The sequence below is a fragment of the Arthrobotrys flagrans genome (assembly GCF_004000055.1).
Source record: "Arthrobotrys flagrans strain CBS H-5679 chromosome Unknown unitig_0, whole genome shotgun sequence".
Lineage (NCBI taxonomy): Eukaryota > Fungi > Ascomycota > Orbiliomycetes > Orbiliales > Orbiliaceae > Arthrobotrys > Arthrobotrys flagrans.
The window spans coordinates 310059-334270 of record NW_027137550.1 but is presented as its reverse complement, the minus strand read 5'-3'; the positions used below and the strand labels follow the sequence as shown (position 1 = coordinate 334270).

Sequence of the window (24212 nt, the reverse complement as noted above, 5' to 3'; positions counted from 1 at the left end):
TAAAACAGTCAAGTCCTAATGTTTTTTTCAGAGGTCACAAACCATAACTTAATTAGATTGATGGAGATTGCTATTGTTACCAGTATCACGAGGTTCTTTCTTTCTTCCTTTCCAAGGCAAGGGCTAAGGAGAATACTATTCTCGAAGTTCTGTGGAAACAAGATTTTGTACAGAGCACATGTGGTAGAAATTATCAACAGGACCAATTAGGAAAGAAGGTTCATTGAGACACTAATTAATGCCCGATTGAAATAAAAACAAGGTTCATACAAGTAAAAAATCATTCTCCAACTCCAGTTTGTGTTTAAAGTACATTTCGTTTTTTTTTTTTTTTGTGGGGGTGGGGCATTATACCTCACATTTTTGGAAAGCGTGAAAAGAAACAAATTTCGGGGTAGAGGTACTTTTCGAGGGGAAAGGGTGATTGCAAAACCATAATGCGCCTCTTAGGAAAAGAGATGACCGCGCTAACCTAACTGGTAGGTGTATAAATACCAACCTATAGGCAAGTTATCGATACATCGCCCAAGCTAAGGCTAAATATACTTCTCCAATATCTCGTCCGTAACTTGAGTGGGGACAAGAAGATATGCCCCGCGCTCTGGTCTTTCCATTTGACCCAAGATATCCTGTAACCGATGCCTTCGTGCGCGATCCACTTGCTGTTTAGCGTAATCAGAGTTCTTATAAACCCTTACGGCTATCTCGTATAGCCTCTCGAGAGTAACCATAGAGATGCCTCCGAGAACCGAGCAGGCAAATGAGGTCCCTGATACGTATGTAAACCCACTCTTTTCTTCTGGATCTAATTGCAAAACCTCGGTATCCAAGAGATTACGTTGCTGTCGATGGCATTGGCCTGGCTGGATCCAAGCGCACTCGATTCCCTCACCAGGCACAAGGAACTCCATCTTATCTTTGGTGTTAAGGTAAATCGAAGGACTGAATCCAGATGGTGTTCCGTTTCCATCACAAGAGAGGGCGCAAATAACTGGCGAGTAGCATGCTGGGGGTGAGGGGTTTCTGCAGTTTCCTTCATTTCCAGCAGGGGCTATAAGAGTGATTCCCATTTGAGATGCACTGTTGATGGCTTCTTCTAGCTCTCCAAGGCCTTCACTGTCCTCAGGGAATCCCAATGGCATAATAATGAATTGAAACTCTATGTCTTGCGCGTTATTGACTGCGTCATTGATAGCCTATGTCACCAATGTTAGCGATCCCTTGGTTTAGGCCGAACGGTGTGTCCTAGCCTCGGCGTATAGATGTAAGTATAGTAGGATATAGTACCTTCGCAACGATTCTTGGGTCAACCTCGCTACCGCCCTTGGAAACACGGGCAGAGTATATCACAGCGGACTCGGCAATCGACCCAATGATGTCCGCACCACATGTTCCGTGGCCAAACTCATCTACTAACGAGCTTTTAGGATTTGAAACACCATCAAGCTCCATGGAGTTGGTTGTATAGTCACGCCATGGCTGAATCAATCCGGCTTGTTCTCGGAATGCAAACGCCTTGTGGGCTATATCAATACCGGAGTCAACAAGGAGAACATTGATTTGAAAAATGTCATCTTGGGGAGGTTCCGTCGGCTTGAAGGTTTCCAAAAAGTTATTCTGGTAGGTCTCCCAATACTCGATCCTATCACAAGAAACTCTTGGTTAGTAATACGTCTCATCGGTACAAGGAAACCAAATAAACTTGGAACGATAATATTCGAGGGAAGTAATATAGAACGAAACTTACTTGTCAGAATGATCAGGTCGACGGTAGTCGAGTGTTTCCACTTGAAGGAAATTAGGATGCTTAGTCCTCTTAGGGTTCTTAGTCCGAGTGCATATGGCCTTGTTAGAAGTTGGCGAGCCCCGTTTTTGATAAAAAGAAGTTATAAGACCGGCGAATACAATGCCGCTAACAAAGTATGCAACGGCCATGCATTGGGTACTTTGGCTATTCCTCTCATCAGTTGGGTATGGCGGCCTTGTGGGCAAATTATAAGTCTGAACAGACGGCTGAGTGGTGTATGTGGCTGAAGCAAAGAGAAACTGAGCAAGGAAGGCGACAGTCTTGGCTGAGCAGCGTCCAGAGCTAGAACTCCCAAAGGTGTTTAGTAGGGTCATAGTATATATAAACCTCGACGGGTGCTGGCGCTTTATGACTGAAAGCTCGAAAGTAGTAGAAGGAAATTTTAGCAATATATTGCTATAAATGAAACAAGATGCCTATAGCTAAGAAAAAGATTAAATATCCCCAAGGTTTCTCCGGACCCAAGAACACTAACGGCCACTGCTGAAGACAATTGTATAAGGCCTTCAGGAGATAGTAAATATAGATGCTGTTGCAGAAACGATGTTAATGTTTCTATGATGATGATGATGATGATGATGATGATGATGATGATGATGATGATGATGATGATGATGATGATGATGATGATGATGATGATGATGATGATGATGATGATGATGATGATGAATGAAAACATAAGTCAGAATCAACCCCAAGAAGGCAAGATCAATATTTATATATAGAGAGATTTTAGATTTTTGAAGTTCAAAATTCACAATAGCCTCCTATCGATATATCGAACAACCCCCTATCCCTTGAATGTTAGCCGCCAATTGTCAGATTGGTATTTCATGCCGCGGAAGATCCTGAAGGCCTAAATGACTAAAGCCAGACATGTAAATTCTACGCTGAGACCGAACGTAAAGGGAAGCTAGAAAGAGGTATCAGTTGTTGATGCCGCATAACACCGCTACAGACCCGCCAACGGATCTTTCTATAGATCTACAGACAACGAATATCTATGTCTATCGTGATATTAATTCTAGGGTGTCGCACGGTTATACTTGCCGCACAGATAGATTAGGCCGTGCATCTGAACCCTGCATTCGGCTTTCGAAATTCTGAGATTTCTGCGGCTACTGAGGTCACTGCGGCCTGTGCAGTAGGGAGCAACGGATATCAAATTATTGATCATGCAATGCCATGCATGAATTAATTCATGAGCCTCATGAGTCCGCAGGCCTAAATCCACTAATTAAGAAAACCTTCCCGGGCCGTAACCTGGGGAGAGATATATCGACATATATACATGCATATGTATATATCCACGTTCCGAATACTCTTTTATCGATAGATTAGGAGGCTGACTGCGCTTTTTATCTTACACAAAATGCAACGTGAACAACACGTAGTCAGCACAGACGCAGGATTCAAATTGTTCGAGCGAATGAAAACCCAGATCTTAATAACGTATATTATGAACGTTCTACAACTTGAAGTCCGGCGGCAGGTATGGTATCCCAAGTCAAAAAAATAAAAACAAGAAGAAAATGCGGGATTTTAGGCCTTCGAAAAGACTTTAGTCTTAAACCCGAGTTCGAAACAACGCTAGGAAACATATTCACGGGCACTTTTCAGGTATACTTGCAAAATTTTTTAGAGGTTCTAATTAAGTTACACATGACTCGCAGCATTCTACAACGCGAAAACCATCTGCGAGACCAATAATATCTAGCTTTAATCCTTTTAGAGGGAGTCAAGGCGCAGCATAGGGGGTATAGGGCTAAGCTGCTCTAGCGCCAAGCCATGGCCAACCACAACTCATCACAACTGCACAGTGGCAATCGGAAAGTGAAACGCACAGACACGTCGACATGCTATCCTAGTGGGTTCACGAACTCACGAAATTAGGCCTTTGCAGGAAGGCTGTACAAATATGTGAAAGTTCTGTCTATAAAATTTTTGAAAAATTAAGTCTGTAAGGATTCGACGTGTTACAGCTCCGCATCGCCTCCATCGCTTAGGAATCGAATTCCGGGAAACAAAGCAATTACGACATATCACCTATGCAGTAACCTCTCCAAGGCGAATATGGCCGGCCCTGAGGCTAAAACTGATATAATCAAGAGGATGCCCAAGTCTTAATAACTAAACCAAGGCGAATAGTTATCCCTATGGCTGCCTAAACCCCAAACATTCTCAGACATTTATGATTTGCCACTGAATACGCCACTGGTACACCGCAGATCTAATCGCGGATAAGAGAAATATTATCACTACATCATACATTGTTGGGGATATTATGGCTGGAACACTTCATCGTCAAAGTGGTTGGGACTCACTGTCGAAGCGAAGGTTTCCTACGTCTATGCGACTAAGAAACAAATACGACTGAGATTAGTAGCCTCGAATCCATGGGATTAGGACGGTTGCATATGGCCCAAAAAAATTTTGCAAAGTCCCCCCTTCGTGGTGTCTGGTTACGAGACCAATACAGATTTTTTACAGGACACAGCTGGTCCTCTATGGAAACCCATTTTATGGATCTCAGGTCAACCTGATAAAATAATTTTTGTTGTGCAGTTTAAGCTTATCCTATAAATCTAGGGAATTACATTATAATAGCATCCATATATGAGGAACGGGCCGGTCGAATACTCTATCGATACACGAGACAAGGGCCAGGGCATAAGCTGGCTACGGAGACGACAAGAGCGCGCAAAGGTCAGGGTGGCTTGATGCCCACCTCGGCCTCGCCCAGCCAGGCTAGGTCAACTTCTCGATTCCTCCTGCATCACTACAATCATATTACGTTTTTGGCAGGGTCGACGTCGTGTGTTGTTTACTCTGTTAGATCGCACTAGATCGCACTCGCATGTTCACTGCATGCGATACCTCTTTCCCTGCGTATGTAATCGTGGCTCGTAAAGAATTTTTGCGTCGGCGCCTTAGAAATAACACATTTTATTGCAGCTACAGGTTTGCGAGCCTCAGGCTCCTCAGGTCCTTCCTGATATCTGATATGCAATCGTTAGTTGGCAGTACTGATGATCCTTCTAGTCGGGTTTAAGTTTCCGTCCTGTGTTACATCTACGTTTTAAAGAATTAGGACCGATATGCAGCTCCCCAGGGGGCGAGTTCACTTTTGTCCTAATTAATGTGCGTGTGGGCCTAAACTATCTCGCGGCATCAGACAACGCTACAACAGGCCTAATATTATAATAAACACTGCAAGTCATTAAATTATGTGCGCCCATTAGGTCTTGTTACCAGTATTTGCCCCCGCGCGCTGCGGCCACATTCTGAATGTTAGAAACCGTTTGAACCGATCGGTGATAATTTGAATCCATAGCTATAGGAGTTCGATTTATACGTTCACAAACTACCTAGGATCTAAATCAAGTTTTCCAAAATATTTGGTCATACAATCCATCTGGCCTGCCTCGCTTTCAACATTTTGCAAAGTTGGAACAGCTGGTTGACAAGAATATTATCCACATCGCAACTAAACAGCCTCCGAGATAGGGACTGCTGAAGTCTCATCCTCAGGACCCCTCTTACTCAAATGCAGAATTAATTGGAGAGAACTGGTCTGTCCTTCCTATTAATCATAAGCTGCATCACGTGGTCTGAGGGCCTGGTTTCCTAGTGGTCCATTCTAGAATTCTGAAACCTCTGTTGTCTGCAGATTGACCGGGCTACAGATACGTGCTGATAAATCTGCATAATTAATAGGCTTTCCTGCCAGCTGTACATACATGTTTGATACACATATGCATTGCTTATCGATCAATATTTCATCTGCGAGGGAATATAACCCCGCCCATCCCTCCTCGCACGACTCTAGCAGTACAGATACTTTGCTGCATAAGCGCTTAAGCAGCTTGAAATTGATTTTCTAGCCAATTATTTGGAAGACGTTGGTGAAAACAGGAATTAGATGTAATTCATAGGGTGGGAGTTGCGATAATAATAATGATCCACTAAAGTCGCACGCATTGTTCTTGATAGTACAGCATTCGACGCACTATGCGGTTACACTTGCAGCCAAGCCCCAAAGCGATGAGCCTTGAGTTCAGGGATCAAGGATCCTAAGCCGCTGGCAGGAAAAAAAGTGAGGAAACTGTATGAATAATAATTCTTGAATACAACCTATCATCTTTTATTCAATGAAGCGCCATGATATCCCCGATTCCCGCACTAACAACAACAACCATAAAACAATGGACGCAAGCAATGCAATAGGTAATACAATCCCTATAACCCTTCAGATCCGCATAATAGTAGCTCTCTAAGCTCCATTCCCAAACATCATACTCCTCAACTCCCTACCGCCCAAGCCACCTCCCATAGGTCCTGGTCCAGGGAGTTGTCCCTTTGGAGTTTTGATTTCTAAACCACTTCGAACAACGTTGATCTGTAGCATCCTTAATCTTGCGGCTCGTTCGTACTCTTCTGCCATTGTTAGCGTGCCCCTGTGTACTTCGACTCGCAGTTGTGTTTCTTTGCTTGTGACTAGTCGGTTTTGGGTGTCGATTCTGGCGTGGAGTTTGCCGCTTTCGATGAGCCGGACGAGCTCCTTTTCCATTTGTTCGCCTGGGACGCCGAAGGCGGTGCTCATGGCGTCTAAGGTAACGCAGGAGAAGGGGATGAAGTACTGAACGATGCTCTTGGTCCTTACAGCTTCATAGATCTTATCGATGTGTTTTTGAAGGAAAGGATCCAGGAGGTAATCGTTTCTGTAGGCTTCGAGGATAGACAAACACTCTCCATATCTCGAGGAATGGAAAGCCGTCACAGCACGACGAATGTGCGGCTCTAATTCTAGGAAATTACGGAAACTTGTGGATTCCAAAACTTCTGTCTTAAGCATGTTCCTGTCCATTGATGCCAAAGCTGTTAAACCGCCATAGATAGCTACATCGTTCATGGTAGCGACAGTGTTGTAGTCGTTACCAACGGTAGGGTTAGTGGTGATGAAGGATCTTGCTGCGTCTAGGTAGTTACCGCTGGCGAGGAGGGCTACACCGGCGGCGATGTTGACTTTGGGGTGGTGGACTTTGAGGTCGTCGTCTGAGCGGATGTGGTTACGGATCTTTGCGACGTTGGTTTGAACGGAGGTGTATTGGGCCTGGTCGATGCAGATGAGGATGCAGGATAGCGTCATGTCGACCATTTGTTTGTTGGAGGTGCAGTAATCACGCATTCTAGAGAAAGCTCTGTAGGCGGCAGCGAGGTCACCGGTAGTGTAGAAATGGTCTCCGAGATCTTTATGGCCGATCTAAAGAAGATAATTCCTGGGTTAGAGCAGGCGTAGAGAGTAATAAAGTAGACCGAAGACCACATACGCGTATAGACTCCTTAATCATGTTATTCTTATAACTTTTAAGTTCAGCCTCTAGACGATCGGTCTTCTGCTTAACTTCCCGAGTAGTCTTTTCGATCCATTCTTCGTCCAGTTTGGCTTCTGGGTCATTTGGTGCGAATATTTGTAGACTTTGGACAGCTTGACGGTAGAGACGAACGTCACGGTCGGCCTTGACCATGCCGATGGCGGTTTTTAAGGCTTCAACGGCGAGAGGAGGGCAGTGGTTTCCGATGAAAAGGAGCCGGGTGACTTTCATACGGCCTGGAGGACGGTTAGATAGTGTGCTATCTCAACGGTGGGATATGGCTATGACTAAGTACCAGAGTAGTTTCCGATATACTGCTCCAGATCAAATCTTGGTAAGTCTATATGTAATATTGATATGTTAGATAAGCATAGCTAAAGGATACATCGACGAAACACGTACCAGGCACGATAACAAGTGTCGTATTCGTGGTCTGCTGTGGAATAGCCTGCTCGTACTCGTCATATGCTGGCGCGCCGGATGCCCCGCCTTCGTCAACCATCGAGAAGTTATCTGCCATGGTGGACTACTATCGTGATCGGAAACGGTATATGAGGTATTCGGGGTATCAGGTAGGAGATTTGATGACGAATAGACGGAATGTTTCGTATGGAAGTCAGAGCAGAGATGGCGGAGAGGCTGAAGATGTTTGTAGCCATGAAGCTGCGCTTTTGGAGCTTGGAGAGAGCTAACTAAGCTGCCTCATGTAAATGTACACCAGCCACAACAGAACACTAGCCACACTGTAACACATTTACGAACAGCCACTTCTACAGGCAAGAGTCCGTTTTCGATGAGAAGATATTAACTTCGACTAGTCGAAAGTGGAGTTCGGATGATGGGAAACCCACGGTATTGATAGGCACGGACCCCTACCCTAAGAGTAAGATGTTCGATTAACGTTAACTAACAGCCTTAGCTTTTTAGGCACCTTTCTATCAAGGTACCGACTGGATACGTGTATACTGTGGTACTACGCGTTACGACTGATATCGATGCCCTGCTACTTCGAACATGAATCATTACATGGAATCAACCATGAAACGATGTCTTGCCACCCCATCTATAGGCGAATGCGAGTGGCGGGACAGTTCCGCCAGCCGGTATGCTCCGGTATGCCATGGATCATGAAATCCGACAAACAGCAGTCTCATCCGGTGGATTGGGTCGTCCAAAGTATCCCGTTCTAGAATTTGAACTTTAACTCGACGAATCGCAACTATCGTTCTGGACTTGGAATAGTCTCCGATTGTGCGCTAGATCTACACGTATCAGTACGGAGTACGTATGTAGTATATCTCTGCGGCAGGACGATGCCGCCGCTCAGTGCTGTGGGGTTCGTTTTATTGACCGCTATCGGGTCCCGTTCTACCTTCCACTACTTTCCTTTCACCCGGTCATCTAATCAAACCAGCTTCTAATTATAACTCCACAACAGAAAGAGACAATTTCACCCGGGATATACAAGCATCTACAACCGTGGAAACATCAGAAAAAGTCCCAAGATTTTGACAGTCTGGAGAAAAAGATGCACTGTACAGGTTGATGGAAGTACATTTAGCCAAAAGGCGAGATAAGATAATATGACGAAAACAAAAGGACCCCACCGTACCTTAATTTATTAGCCCCATCATCGCTTCCAAAGCCCTTTCAGGGCCCTCGTGCCTGCATGCGAAAGAGCGCTCGGAATATCCACCTGGGCGGGGCATGGGACAAGCTCTTTCCGACATCCCCTGGTCACTGGGCTAGCATTTTCGTTCGAAGCTGGAAATATATAAAGTGAGCTCCTGCGATTTCGGCCATAACCTCTGGCCGCCTCGGTTACTTTCCAAATCCCATCCATTCAGCTCGTAATAGTATTTGAGGATTCGGATGCTAATAAGGTCATCTCGGTGCGTGGGGTAGATACTACTAGTACTTAGCATTCATTGCTCAGTCGGCGAGTTAGTCTGCAGCCGCCTCGAGCCCACCCGCCGTAAAACAAATTTTGCATTTGCTCCCCGCCTCGCGCCATCTTGGCTCCGACTAATTATCTAGCTTCCTTCGAGCCATTTCCACATTTTTTTTTATATATTTTTTTTTTGTCTTGTCTGATTGAATATATCCAATTTCTGAATTTTTTTTATTTTTTATTTTATATTGTGTGAGGGGTCTAAGCCTAGCTTGGTGGGAGAAGCTAACTAACACTCACTCTCCCTTCCCCTTTCCTTCCCCAGGCATCTTCTCCACGGCCAAGTGCTTCTCCACACTCGCTCCTTCCACGCCGCCCTCTGCCAGCCTATCGCCAGCTTGAACTTGTATATACAGCTTCGGTGGCCCCTCAATTGGCGGTCTGACAGTACGGCCACGACGTCATAAAAAATTTTTTCTGGTAGGACACACGTATCTGTGGGCTACAAACCGTCACATTCGCTCCTTCCACAACGGTCATCTTGCTAACTATAGTAACAGCCATAGATAGATCCAACCCAAGACCAGATAGATCTGATCCCTCCATTGTCGATACAGTACATACATACACATATACCCCAATTCCACAATGGCTGGCCTCACCGATGAGGTCGTGAGCAAGTCGCAGCAGACTGCTGCTGTCGTCGTCGACGCTCTTGTCGGCCACGAGGCCCCTGTGCCAGAAACTTCCGCCCAAATCCGTGCTCATTTCGACAAATATGCCACTTCCACCTCGCCTGAGGGTGTGAAGCTTATGTCCCAAGTCGATTTCATCGAAGCTATCACCCCTCCTCCAGATTCCGTTGCTGCTGCATACCATAAGATCCCTCGCGAACAATATGGTATTCTTTTCCTCGTCGCAGATCGCAGCCAGAAAAGCCGAATCACCGTACAAGACTATGCCTTCTTCGAGAATCTTCTGTCGAAACCAGACGCTGAATATGAAATTGCATTCCGTCTCTTCGACCGTGATGGCACCGGTGTCGTAAATTTCAATGACTTCATCCAACTATACAGAGAAAACAAGTCCGCCGATGCCCTCCCATTCGATTGGGGCTCTTCCTGGGCTTCTCTCTACCTTGGCGGTCAAAAGACCCGAAGGGAACTCACATATGCCCAATTCTCACAGATGTTGCGGGGTGTACAGGGTGAACGTGTCCGACAAGCCTTCCTTCACTTCGACAAAAAGAGCTCCGGCTACATCACACCGGCCGAGTTCGAGGAAATCATCGTTAAGACACAAAAACACAAGCTCTCCGACCACCTTCTCGAAAACCTTCACACTCTATGCAATGTGGGGCCCAGCTCTAAAATTTCATACGCTCACGTGCGTGCCTTCCAGAATTTAATGAAGGATATCGATCTCGTCGAGGTTATCGTCCGCAAAGCAATCTCGAAATCAAAGGACGGGAGTATCACACGCGCTGACTTCATCAACGAAGCTGCACAAACATCAAGGTGGGGTACATTCACACCCATGGAAGCCGACGTACTATTCCATTTCGCATCGCTGGACAACCAAACCGGTCGTCTCTCGATCCAGGACTTTGCCAAAGTCGTCGATCCAAGCTGGAAACCGAGCGAACGTTTGTCGTCCGAGAAGGCCGCTACTGCCGCTTCTACCGGCTCCAAACCTCTCCAAGCTGTTCTTAAAAGCGTTTATAACTTTGGTCTCGGTGCCATCGCAGGTGCTTTCGGTGCTACCATGGTGTACCCAATTGATCTCGTAAAAACTCGAATGCAGAATCAAAGAGTTACCGTTGTTGGAGAGAGGTTGTACCTCAACTCAATAGATTGCGCCAAAAAGGTCATCAAAAACGAAGGGTTTACGGGGTTGTACAGGGGTTTGGGGCCCCAGCTTGTGGGTGTGGCGCCAGAAAAGGCGATCAAGTTGACAGTGAACGATATAATACGAAATTATGCGAAGGGAACGGCCCCGGATGGGAAAGGCGTTAGCCTGCCGTGGGAACTCGTGGCTGGTGGAACTGCTGGTGGTTGTCAGGTCATCTTCACCAAGTGAGTCTTACCGAACTACATCATAAGGAGTCCTAAATTGGAAGATTGTTAGCTAACCCCAATATCCTACCTAGTCCGTTAGAAATCGTTAAAATTCGTCTCCAAGTGCAAGGTGAAATCGCGAAGAATACCCCGGGGATGCCTCGTCGTTCGGCGCTATGGATTGTAAAGAACTTGGGTTTGCTCGGCTTATACAAGGGTGCTAGTGCGTGTTTGTTGCGTGATATTCCGTTCAGTGCGATTTATTTCCCGACGTATTCGCATATGAAGAAGGATTGGTTTGGCGAGAGTGAGACGAAAAAGTTGGGAGTTGCGCAGTTGTTAATCAGCGGTGCTATTGCCGGTATGCCCGCAGCGTAAGTTTCCTATCCTGTTCGCTGTCGGTTTGGAGTAAGGAGAGGTGCTAATTGAATTCTGGATAGATACTTGACTACTCCCTGCGACGTCATTAAAACCCGTCTTCAAGTCGAAGCTCGAAAAGGCGAAACAACCTATCGTGGACTTACCCATTGCGCAACGACTATCTACAAGGAGGAGGGTTTCAAGGCCTTCTTCAAGGGCGGCCCAGCTCGTATTCTTCGATCATCGCCACAGTTCGGTTTCACGCTCGCGGCGTACGAGGTGTTGCAGAACATCGTACCGTACCCAGAACATGATGCGGATGATCTGTCTGGATTAAACAAGAAGGCCGGAAGATTACATACTGCAGGTGTAGGAGACTTCAGTGGAGATATGCCGTGGGTGAGGAGCAGAAATGCTCTAAAGATTATTTTGGATTTGGATCAGAATTTTGGACGAGCAAAAGTTAAGCCAACAGAAGAAGAATGGAAGAGAATCAGAGGCTTGGGTGGAATCTAGACGAGGTTGGAGTTAAGTGTTTTATAGAGGTGGGTTGTGGGGTGATGGTGGGGTGATGGTGGGGCGATGCTCAGATGAATGGCGAGGGAGGGGCTCCTTCCAACAAATGTATGACTGTGATGATCATTCGATTCTTTCCTCCTTCCCTTCTTTCATGTATAGTATAATTTTTTCATTTACATTCCGCATCCCCATCGTTTTTTTTTTGCCCTACTGTTCCGAGTTTATACACCCTTACCATGCCTCCGCTAATGCCTTTTCTTCGTTGTTATTACTTACCAAAACATCCCTTTTACATACCCTTACTCTCAAAATCCGTGTCTATCCAGTTCTTATATCTGTATTCAAAGACGCCATTATATTCCTTTCTACATCTTGCATCAGCATTTCCTTGGGTATTTTTTATTTTTCATTTTTTTATATTTTTTATTTTTCCATTAGGGCATAAGATTGTTGGAGTAATATATTAGAAAGAATAGAGAATAGAGAGGCGTGTTTGGAGATCGACGATATCCTCAGGATCCTTACTTCACGAGATCTGTATCCGCGATCTCATTCGTCACGTTGACTGCAATTCGCCCTGTTCTGTACTCTATCCTCGACCATTAGCGGGAATACTATCGGCCGGCTCATCGGACTCATGCATGCACCGCATGGACCCAACATCCCATGCGTGGTACAAAGGAACCAATTTTCACATCATGCATAGGTTTCAATATGTATGATGTGTCGGTATGTACAACTGTTTCGAATCCCCACAACCTGAAGATCCAACCAGTGAGAAAAATTGAAGATGAATAATGTTGTGAGCCCATTTTTCAGTCATGGCTACAGGGTGTTTCCTCGCACACTTGATATCACGATCTCCGGCGCTTAGCGGCTGGATTTCATAGGGCGGACTGGGGTGTGGATTGAGACTTGCAGGCTGGATTTCATAGGGCGGACTGGGGTGTGGATTGAGACTTGCAGGTAATTTATATCAGACTAATATCAAATATCGACTTTGAATCTACGGAATGTATAAAATCTATCTAGCATATAGAAAACATAAAAACTGGTGAGAAGACTTTTTGAGATTTTGGGTTTCACGTGGTCCCCAACTGGCCGATGAAAGAGGAATTCTGGCTGGAAGAGGAAGCTAAGACGTCGAAGTTGGAGATGTGTTGATTTGTGTGTTGGAGCCTCAATCCAAGACAAGAACTAAAAGTTTCCAAGCTTTGTCATCGGATAGCCGGAATCCCGCCAAAAGAAAGCAATCTACTCCAAGAACGCCACAGAATCCCATGTCCGCAGCTGTCCATTCCTGTCGACCCGTGAAATTTGATGTTCAAGAAAGAGATCTTCTGTTCCTGCTAATATCACACCACAGGGCAGGAAGAGACCATGCATGGGTTACCGGTTGCATGCGACACCACGCCTCGTCGTATCTAACAACTTGGCGCTGCGGAGCCCTTCCCCTGGCGTTCATCAATGGTAACGTCAGAGAGGCTGGGATCGGTGGCATGGTTTATGGAACATCCCATTTGTTAACATGTGTTGGATATCGAATCCACATAACTCTGGCTATTCGGACGAAAGATGTGATTCCGACAGCCCGCGATGTTCGGTATGCTGTATGCTACAAAACTGCCATTTTCATCACAGAAAGTAATAGTTACCATATATGGCGGTTTTTTATGTAAAAAAGCACAGATTTACATAGTAATTGACTGATTAGGTTTTTTTGGTGGACGAGCGCACTGGGCATGCCGTTCGTGCAGCAGAGAACCCTGGTCTGATGCTTACCACCCCACCCCCTGACCTGTCGAATAGGATACATTGCAAAGGGGTTTCCTTTGACATATATAGGCTTGTCGGAAAAACTTTGGCAGATTGCGGAAAACTTTTTTTGTGTAGCGGATTGGAAGATACGTGTGGGATGAACCGATGTTGGGGAAGTTGTCGATGTCGATGTCGAAAGAAGTGGGGGAAAGTAGAGTGGGAAAGCGAAGGTCAATAGAGATTTATCGAAATCGATGGAGGCCAGTCTGGGGCCGTCAAACGTGGAACTGGTGGTGTGAAACAGGAATCGTTTAATTGTCTCCTCTTTTTCTCGCTATGTTTTCTTATTCGGGCCTTTCTCTCCGAGACCCAAGAAAAAGCGACCTGACAAGGGCAGGAAAAACGAAGCGTGTAAGGTGGAGAAACCCGTGTCAACATTTGTTCGTTGAAAAGGGAAAAGAGATCCACATCTTTCGGTTTCAAAGATTTCGTGGCTCGATTCTTTGAACATATATCATATCTTCTTATATTTCCTCTCTGCGTTTTTTTCTACTTCGACGAGTTTGAACGCAGACGCACAAGCTTATTGAATTGTTTACTGACGGGAAGGAAACGGACGGGAGGAAGGAAGGAAAGATTGTAACCGACCGCTATCTCAGGTCCGACAGTACAAATTTATCTTCACCAACAGTTCACCAGGCGCATTCGAAAGCGGGTACAGGAATCAAAAGGAGAAGGGGAAAAAATCTAAAGAATTTGTATCGGTTACCCAGTTGAACCCCGCCTACCGACATAATAGAAAGCACTAGGCCGAGTTGCTCGTGTCAGAGGGGAGGCCTAGAGCCGTAGGTTGAATTCATTCGAGGGTAAGCACATATGAATTGCATTCGATCATCCGTAAGACGGGTATGGACAGCTGCTTTGCCTCTCTTCATATTGTTATTTCAGCCTCCTGATCCTTTTGCTTCTTGCTGTATGACTGTTCAATATCCCTTTGGTCCATGCGCTCTGCGTTTCTCTCGCGCGAGACGAGCGAGGGGGAAGCAAAAGATGCAAAGACCCGTTCGAGGGGTCTTCCAGCTGGAATATGCAACCTGGTGAGAATATGCACACACCGCCTGGTTGGTATTTTTTGTGACGCGCAAAGCCTATGAAATGGAGGCATGCTGCTTCCGAGGATTCCGTTCTTCCTTTCCCAGACGAGCGGGACTATACATTTTGGCAAAGCTTTGTGCGACCTGGACAAGAAAACCTTAGCCATGGAAAAGAAACCTCGACGGAAGGCTACAGAGGAGGGATGGTCGCACCGTTATGTCTCTCTGGAGCGCGCCGTTGGGAACAATAAAAAAAGTTGAAGCCGTTGGATATCCAAATGCAGAGTTGATATGCTGTCAATTTCATATTGCTGTTGCTTTTGATCATCCTGTTTTTTGTTTTTGTTTTTTTCCCTTTCTTCCCCTCGTCTACAAAGGGCTGAAGCTGCGGTGGGCGAGTTTTTGGGATTTCTGATTCGCCTGCGATTGAGATGTTGCCATTCAGCCAAAAGGACATCCAGCTGCCATTCCTTTTAAAGTCCGAACGAACTACGGTGCCTAGCTGCTGGCTAGGAGTAAAACTACGGTACACTCCAGATTATTTGATTCCAAGATCCACAATTGCTCCACCACACCCCTCCATTTGATATACTTATTACCCACGTTGCTTCTGCAGTACAGTCAGCAGAGCATCTCTTCGTTTCGAACGTTCTACAGCTTCTGTAGATTGCATAGAGTGAGAATTGCAACGTTATACATACCTTATAGCCTATCCCATCCTATCATATCCCACTTCATACATACTTAAGCATACACCAGTACTGCAATATATTAGAACTTACCTAGCAATATATCCCTGATCAATGTCTGCCTTCTGCTGCACAATCTCGCCGAGATCTCATCTTACCTCAAAGTACAAGTTTTTCCCAGATCGATATCACTTTTCATCCCAGACTCATTCCAACTTTCGGGACCCTCGTCCACCGGCAGTTCCCTTTTTAGTCTGACTGCCACCTGGAATCAAAGTCTTGGTAATTCCCTTTCTTCTCGCTGGCTACATAGTTTCAGCCTTCCCCTTGCATCGTAAGGCATTACGTAGCGGAACCGGAATACTTTTTTTTACCTCCTACTTCTTTATCCTTACTTTTACCAAAATCCTGTATTATTTCCTCAGGTTTTGTACCAGTTGTTCGTGTGTACGATTCTAACAGAGACGACCAGTAGCTGCCAGAAGTTTTCCGAGCTTCGGGTACAAGTCTTAATTATTGGGTAGCACACCTGCCGTTAACGACGAAGACGACATCCTGTTACCAAGACTGTCTTAAAACAACTTCCCTGCGCACGGAGTTCTCCACTCGCTATAACTCTCTATCTATCTACGGAATACACCACTACCAGGATCATATCAGAATCACACGCATACAGCCTTTACCCTGCAGCGGTACTGATAGAATTATATATCTGTAATCGATATATAGTGCATGTTGGACTCCTCAGCTGGACTCCCTTGACGCAAAGCTGGACCTGATATCGACAGTGCGACCGCGGCGAGGAAAACGGAGGAAACGCATCTAACTTACACACGACATAACGCCGACGACCGCCGTGGAGATGAAGGCTCCGTGATAGCCACTAAGATATCCTTTCTAGTGCGCTTTTTGCTTTCTTATTTCATACATCAGTCTTCGTTTCAACCTTTTTACATTGCCCGTTGATTGATTTCCTTTTCGTCTTTCTTCTTTGCTGGTTTCGAATTACTTCAGGCTATTCCTGCCCTGTTGGAGGTATATTTCTTGACACTTTGAGGTAAGAAGCACCCCTTGTCCGCCCTGTCATATTTACATTCTTCCCACATTGCCTACATTTACAGAGTTCCCTTACGGCAGGTGTAGCAGATGCTAGATGCAGCACGTGTGGCTGGCCTGTCAGTTTGGCTTTATCTCTATCCCACCTTTCCGTATACATACTACATGTCGTTGTTATCCGCTCCTACGAGCCACCTTTTCCTTGGATCAGAAACATCCGTTGGAGCCCGGAACATTTGCTAATGATAGCGGGTCCTGCATAGTAACGCTATTTCCCCTAGTTTCCACCTGCCTAATAATATCATTCTTTTATACCTACGGTCTTGTCAAGATCTAGACAACCTGGTCTATCGATATTGACATTTACATCTACATCATCGGTCGATACATATCGACAAAACATCTCGACATACAGTTACGCTATTATCGATATAGCCGGCCCCATAACTGGTCTTGCCGGCCTGTGAAGCATGTCATTCGGTTCCCTGCTTCAGCAGCAGCCATCAGCACTCCATCAGCACCCTTCTCAACTACTTCCTCCTTTCCAGCCCAGCCATGGCGCACAGACATCCTACAACGTTCGCAACAGGCATCTTGCCCCACTTTCTACGAGTAACCTTAACCCCCAATCAAATCCCATACAACAAGCGAGTTCTCCTAAAACACCTGTACAGCGAACCTTTTCGGATATGAAGAATAATAATATGTCTGTGGGAATAGAAGGGGTAGCAGGAGGGTGGAATGGGATTGGAGCTGCTGGTGGGAGTAATAATGCTGTTGAACAAACCCGACAATCGATAATATACGCTTCGCCGCTGCCATCAAGGCCCACACCCGCGGAAACACTATTACGAAGAAAGACACCTGGAGGCGGTATGGTTATTGGGGGGTTTGATGCCGCCCCGCCGATACACTTTCCTGGCGGCAGCGGCATTGTGCAGCTGGATGGAGCAGATGATGCATTAGTCGGACGGCCTAGGAAACATATCCTCCTTGCGAATTCTGGGATGATGCCTAGTAATATGGCTGCCCTACATAATTTCACAACTACCTTTCAGCAACAGCAGCAATCTATGGCAGCAAATTTGTTTTCAAACCATGGCAATACTGGGGATATGAGTGAGCCGTTGACGCCAACGAATCCGGTGATGACCACTCGGGGCGGAATGATCAATGCGAGTGGTCTGGTACGGCAGCAGTTCTTCAATGGTGGTCGTCCAGTACCTCAGATTACGGATCTAAGCCGAATACCAGCAGCTTCCGTCGGAGCTCAGTACCCAGGCAGCATTAATGTTAATATTCCATTGCAACATGAATTAGTCGACGATTCCGCATTTCCTAATCGGAGCAATAATGCTACCCCTGTACCAATAGATTTCCAAGGACGCCAGTCTATTACACCGACATTCACGACATTTCAGCATGTACAAAACGGCAGTATTCCGTTTACGCAAAATATGATGCCACAGTTCCCCCAAATCATCCCTAACCAGCATCCGATGGCACTGTCATATCCTCAACTTGGTGCATTTGTGCAAGATGGTGGCCCAATGCCTGCGGTTTTGGGATTTAACTCGCCAGCCAATGCTTGGTCGCCTTCGGTTATGGTTGGAGCCGGGATGGAGGGACCCATGCCTTATCGCAGATATTACAGCCCGCATCCGATGCAAGTACAGCCGCAGCATATTCACCAGCAGCCACCTTATCCGATCTCTAATCTACCAGCTGGGAACTTACATTTACCGCAGCAGACAGCAATCAATACGAATATTACCCTAGGAAACCCTTTTCAACATCCTCTATCACCGAAATCTCAGGAGCGAGAGAAGGATATGTCAAGAGATGTTATGCTGGTTTACTGTAATGATGCCTATGTGGAGCTCATGAGCCTTAAGCAGCAGCAACAGAACGCCATATATAACAATGGGAAATTCAGAATTCAACCACTACCCCGACATATTGGTTTGACGACTAAAAGCGTAATGAGTGGGATTTGGAGGAATGGTGCAAGGCTTTACACTGGACGTCCGGAATTACAAAGACACTTCTCTGATCCGACAACTGTGGCTGGAGAACATGGTGGAATGAAAGGTGCAAGGGAGGCCTATGCTTTACCTATCATTGGAGGACCTAGAGGCTTTGACTCTACAGTGGCGCAAGGCGAACAGGTTGAGAGTGGGGCGTCGAAACGAAGGAGGTTGAATAGTCTCCAAGAAGTTGCTTCGAGAAGTACACCGCCACAGCAAGCCGGAGATATGATGCAGCAAATACCTCTTAATAGGCGGTTTGGACCACAACATCGTGCCTCGAGTATGACCAGCTTAGCGGATATGAGAAGGCGACAGCATCCAGATGTCAGGGTTTTGAAAGCGGAGCCGCCAATGTACCAACCAAGGTTCGAGCAGATTCCACAGCAACCAGGTGCAGCAGTTGGGTTCCAGGCCAGTGCGACCGGGTCTCCGATTACATTACAGCCTAGTATTCTACCTCAGCAGATTCATGTTGCGAACGCGGCATTGGAGATGCTGGAGAAACAATGTGCGGAAGACAATTGGACATGGTTGGAGGGTATGTTGCTTGCTGGGTGCCTGTCTTATGCGCTTGGAGATATCAAGAAGGCTAGGATGCGGTATGAACAGATTTTAACGATCGATCCCGGATATGTCGAAGCTTTAACCAATCTTGGATCAACGGCACTATGGATGGGAAACAAAGCCGACGCGGAGAGGTTCTGGGTTCGGGCTGTGAAGACTCGACCGGCATACTTTGAAGCGGTAGAACACCTTGTTTCGCTTCTGTGCTCCGAGAAGAGGACGATGGAAGCGGTGAATTGGATTGGATACGTGGAGGATTCGATTAGACGGCAGACTGTAGGGGGTCCGCTCTGGAGGAGAGATTGCTCTGTGGATTCTATGTCGACAGACGGGTCTAATGGAGTTATTTCCATGAGTTCCCCGCCGGGTGATGATTCACCTTCTGGTCCCGCTAAAGATGGTGACTACTTTTCGCATCAGCAAGGAGGCTCTAGAGATTCCACGTCGAGTTCAGCCGGTGGTGGGGTTGTGAATATAGGGAACCAGGCACCGATGTATATCATCCCGCCTGCGGAAAACGGAAGGCTGTTACAACTTATCCACGCGAAGGGAAATATGCTGTATTCGGTTGGGCAAAATCTTCAAGCTGCTAAAGCATTCGAGGACGCAGTACTCCTAGGTACTCTCATGTGCCCCGAAGAAGGAATTGAAGGCCTTATTCGGAGGATTCTGGATGTTTTGGCTGTTGCTGTTGAGGAGGCCATCGGTATGGCAGGTAGCGGGGTTATAAGGAACTCGAGGGACCCGTTACTTCTAAACCCAGACCGTGCTTTGAGGACCGCGAGACTATTATTCCCGCCGCATGGAGACCTGCCTGGGTTGAAGCACGTTCACGCTGGGCCAGCACGAAAGGCCGCGATCAACACCACCAGCAACTCTCTTCTATCGCTAGCTAAAATCTACCAAGATGCTATCTCCGCTGGTAAGGAAATCGGCAAAGCAGCGAGTAGTGTTCGCGATATCCTCGCGCTTTACTACCTATCACTTGCATTACATCCTTCGCCTTCGACGGCCAATAATGTTGGCATCTTACTCGCGAGCGTACAACATTCTTCACCGCTATCAGTCGCGTATCCCGTCAGCCACTTACCTCAGATTCCTGGTATAGCACCGGGAAGTGGTGTTGCACTCGCGCTTGGGTATTACCACTATGGTTTACAGTTAGACCCTCGACACGCACATCTATATACGAACTTAGGTAGTCTCCTGAAAGACATGGGGAACCTATCGGGTGCTATAAAGATGTACGAGCAAGCTGTCGATTGCGATGGACGGTTTGACATAGCATTAGCCAACTTAGCAAATGCGGTGAAAGATCAGGGACATGTTGCCGATGCTATTAGGTACTATAAAAGGGCTGTTGAAGTCAATCCTGATTTTGCGGAGGCGGTTTGTGGACTTGCCAACGCTTTAAATAGCGTCTGCGATTGGTTTAGTCGTGGAGGGGTTGTTGGAGCCAAGGTCGACAGGTGGCATGTAGGCTCTGATGGGAGATTGATCGATTCCAGAGGCAGAGAGGCGAGTGGGTGGATGAGGAAGGTGGTAGAAATCGTGGAGAGGCAGTTAGGAGAGGGGAGAGAATGGGGTAAGGGAGTCTTCAGCCCCACCATTGTGGAGGCGCTTCTGGGAGATGCACAGAGGGCGGATGGGAAAACGTGGAGTGAGGGACGCAAGAGCAGATTCAGAGCCATGCTTGAGAGCTGGAAAGGACAAAGCTGGCAAGGAGCAAGGCTTGTGCAGCTTGTCGAGCGTATTTCCAAGAAACTGGTGTGGAGGTGGTATCAGGATCTCTACGTTGAAAGAATCACAAAGCCCGAAGCACAGTATCGGAGACCTGTGGTGCCTGCCACATTGTCTGTTCCGAATGCTCCGACGGTTCTGCCATTCCATACGTTTACTTGTCCGTTGTCCGTTTCTCAAGTCAGGATGATTTCGCAGAGAAATGGATTGCGAATTTCTTGCTCGACTCTCAAGGCTCCGTGGTTATCAAAGCTAGTAGCTCGACCACCCCGACCGCCATCGCCGGCGCTCCATGTCGGTTATGTCTCCTCTGACTTTAATAACCATCCTCTCGCTCATCTTATGCAGTCTGTGTTTGGGTTCCACGACCCCACACGAGTCAAGGCCTTTTGTTATGCAACCTCAGGGAGCGATGGATCTCAGCACCGTCGAAAGATCGAGGGGGAAGCACCAGTATTCCGAGATGCAAGCCTATGGAGCATCGAGAAGCTTGTGAAGCAAATCCAAGATGATGGAATTCACATTCTAGTCAATTTGAATGGTTTCACCCGCGGGGCAAGGAACGAAGTGTTCGCTGCCAAACCGGCACCCCTTCAAATGAGCTTCATGGGCTTTGCAGGTACCCTTGGTGCTGAGTGGTGTGACTACATCTACACAGACGAGACGGCGGTTCCGAGAAACATGTTGCGACCGTGGGGTAGATCTGCTAGCTTCAAGGACCTTGAGGAGAGAGGTGGCGTTGAAGAATGGGAAGGTGAAGACTACGAGGAAGGCGAGTGGATTTACGCGGAGAATGTTATCTATTCGAAAAATACTTTTTTCTGTACAGACCACAAGCAAAGCTCGCCGGACTCGAAGGACGGCCAGTTAGCATGGAAGGATGAGCAGGCGAGACGCTGGGAAATGCGAAAGGCTTTGTTCCCCAAGTTGAGTGATGATAAGGTTATTCTCGGTAACTTCAATCAACTTTATAAAGTAAGATTATGGTATACTCTCGTGCGACATAGTGGGGTTTTTTGCTAATGAACAGTGTTTACAGATCGAACCTACTACCTTTCGCACTTGGCTCCGAATCTTGATGCAAGTCCCGAATGCAGTTCTATGGCTGCTTCGTTTCCCGGATCTTGGAGAAGCCAATCTCCTCCGCTTTGCTAGACTCTGGGCGGGGGATGAAGTGGCTAGTAGGATCATCTTTACGGACGTTGCTGCTAAAGATCAACATATCTCCCGAGCCAGAGTTTGCGATCTCTTCCTTGATACGCCTGAGTGCAACGCCCATACCACAGCTGCCGACGTACTGTGGAGCGGTAGCCCGCTACTTACTTTCCCACGGCACGAATACAAGATGTGTTCCAGAATCGCGGCCAGCATCGTCCGTTCATCGGTACCTGCGGACGCCACCCCACAAGAAAAAGAAGTTACAGAGAGACTTGTTGTTGATAGTGAAGATATGTATGAGCGGCGAGCGGTAGAGCTCGCTAGTAGTCTTGTTTATGATGCGGATGGCATAGGGAGAGGGGAGTTAGTAGATATGAGGAAAGCACTCGTGATGGGGAGGTGGAAGAGTGCATTGTTTGATACTCAGGGATGGGTAAAAAGCCTTGAGGAAGGATACTGGAGAGCTTGGGATATGTGGGCTAAGGGGGGGAAAGGGGATATAGATTTGTAGAACATGATTTTGCTGGATGCATGGTGGTTTTCCTTAAGTCTGGGGTTACGTTGGCTTCTGCTGTTTATTACAGTTCGGGTCTCCTTTTTTTTGTTTCTTACGGCGTGTGTGGACTACTCTTGTTTTCTTACTTTATTTGTTTCCTCGTTCAATTACTTTAAACACTCTGTTAATCCTTTTTTATATTTTAGTTTTGGGAAGTTATGGAGTGCTCTGGAGAAATCATCCTTTCTTTCTTTCTTTCTTTCCTTTTTTTTTTTTTGCTGTCGTTTCTGGGAACATGAAAGATTTTGCCCTACGATACAAGATTTATTCTGGCTTCAAACTTTCAACGTTCGATTCATGTGGACTATTGCTCTTCTATCCGAAGGGATACTGGCGTGGCATTCTATTTGTTTTAGCCTCGCTTCGTTTCACCTATTTTACTTCCGTTATTATTTTATACTTTCAGTGAAGCTTTGTTGGCTTCAAATTCAAGACGGCTATTGCATGCATTTGCAAATTTTAGCGGGATAGGAGCTCTACCACCCGAGCTCGAGCGCTCATGATAGCGCGTCCACCGCACGGAGGCTTGCTGGCGGTTACGAGGAATAGGAAATTTAGCTATCACTGCAGAGATCCTTCAATAGATCCTTCAATTATCTTTCTCTTAATTAGGAGCGAGGTTATTCTATCAGGAGGTTGGTTTGTGAAGCTCAAGCCGATAGGAACTTAAACTACATTCTAGCCGGCCTCGTCGCATGCATGTAAGTACATACATACATACATGTCGAACAGCTATAGGTTAAGTTGTAATAACCCGCTATTTATACGCTGCATTATATGGCTTCTAATCGGTTAACTCGTTAATATTTAGATTAGGCAGAAGATTTTGCCCTAGGTCAGGGCTATATTTGTCAGTTAGAGTAGAGTAGTGCATGGCTTGGAAATTATGCACCAACGTCGTGGAAGCCATCGATCCGTAGATTAACGCCCGAAGGCTGGCCGAAACAGTTTCTCCCTTGCGTGGGCCGAATAAATCTATAGAATTAGGTAGACTTGTCTCTTCTGCTGCCCACCGAGGGAGACGGAGATACGGAACATTTGCAACAATTGGCTGGAAATACACATCACATCTTTTACCGATATGGAGGCGCAATAGCCTAGAAACCAGTAGGCTACTAATAGTAGGAGGTATCTATAGATCTAAAGGACACCGTTTGACGCCTCTCCGTACACCGCACGCCTACGTGGTGTCCCGCGACGGTTGGCTCGTTCACTCGACTTCGGATGAAACATACGGAAAGGAAAGATAAGATGAAGGCCTTGCGGATAATTTGTTGTAGTGGACGTTGGTTTTGGGTTTCGGAGTCGTGCCGTAGGTGGTGTTTCCTCTGGCTGGATGAGGAAGGCCTTCCTGTTCCGTCGACAGCCGCAGACGGTGGGCAAGCTACCCTCTGTGAGAAGGCTGTCCGTCGATCAGACACTGCACAGTCAACAAGGAATATTCAACTTTGCAACTTTACAGTTAACAGCTCTGCAGATGAGGGTTAGCGATTTGTAAGATTATTCCTGCCAGATCTAATGCTTGATCAAGAGCCGACTAGTTGGTAATTGGGTAGCT

At 46.5% G+C, this 24212-nt stretch overlaps 4 protein-coding genes across 4 annotated transcripts; 2 read left to right on the top strand and 2 right to left on the bottom strand.

Annotated features, from left to right (window-relative positions):
• Nucleotides 1–536: 536 nt before the first annotated feature.
• Nucleotides 537–2121, bottom strand: DFL_003192 (uncharacterized protein; the record flags this gene model as incomplete). Its single annotated transcript, XM_067632095.1, has 3 exons — nucleotides 537–1196; nucleotides 1288–1642; nucleotides 1748–2121. 3 exons carry the CDS (start codon nucleotides 2119–2121, stop codon nucleotides 537–539), a joined length of 1389 nt encoding a protein of 462 aa, XP_067490399.1.
• Nucleotides 2122–6080: 3959 nt separating this feature from the next.
• DFL_003191 (uncharacterized protein) lies at nucleotides 6081–7702 on the bottom strand (the record flags this gene model as incomplete). Its single annotated transcript, XM_067632094.1, has 4 exons — nucleotides 6081–7070; nucleotides 7138–7418; nucleotides 7478–7522; nucleotides 7585–7702. 4 exons carry the CDS (start codon nucleotides 7700–7702, stop codon nucleotides 6081–6083), a joined length of 1434 nt encoding a protein of 477 aa, XP_067490398.1.
• A 2019-nt stretch (nucleotides 7703–9721) lies between these two features.
• DFL_003190 (uncharacterized protein) lies at nucleotides 9722–12006 on the top strand (the record flags this gene model as incomplete). Its single annotated transcript, XM_067632093.1, has 3 exons — nucleotides 9722–11148; nucleotides 11223–11504; nucleotides 11571–12006. The coding sequence occupies 3 exons, from the start codon at nucleotides 9722–9724 to the stop codon at nucleotides 12004–12006; spliced, it is 2145 nt and encodes a 714-aa protein (XP_067490397.1).
• Nucleotides 12007–17076: 5070 nt separating this feature from the next.
• Nucleotides 17077–22609, top strand: DFL_003189 (uncharacterized protein; the record flags this gene model as incomplete). The annotated part of the gene is made up of 2 exons (XM_067632091.1): nucleotides 17077–21915; nucleotides 21980–22609. 2 exons carry the CDS (start codon nucleotides 17077–17079, stop codon nucleotides 22607–22609), a joined length of 5469 nt encoding a protein of 1822 aa, XP_067490396.1.
• Nucleotides 22610–24212: the final 1603 nt, after the last annotated feature.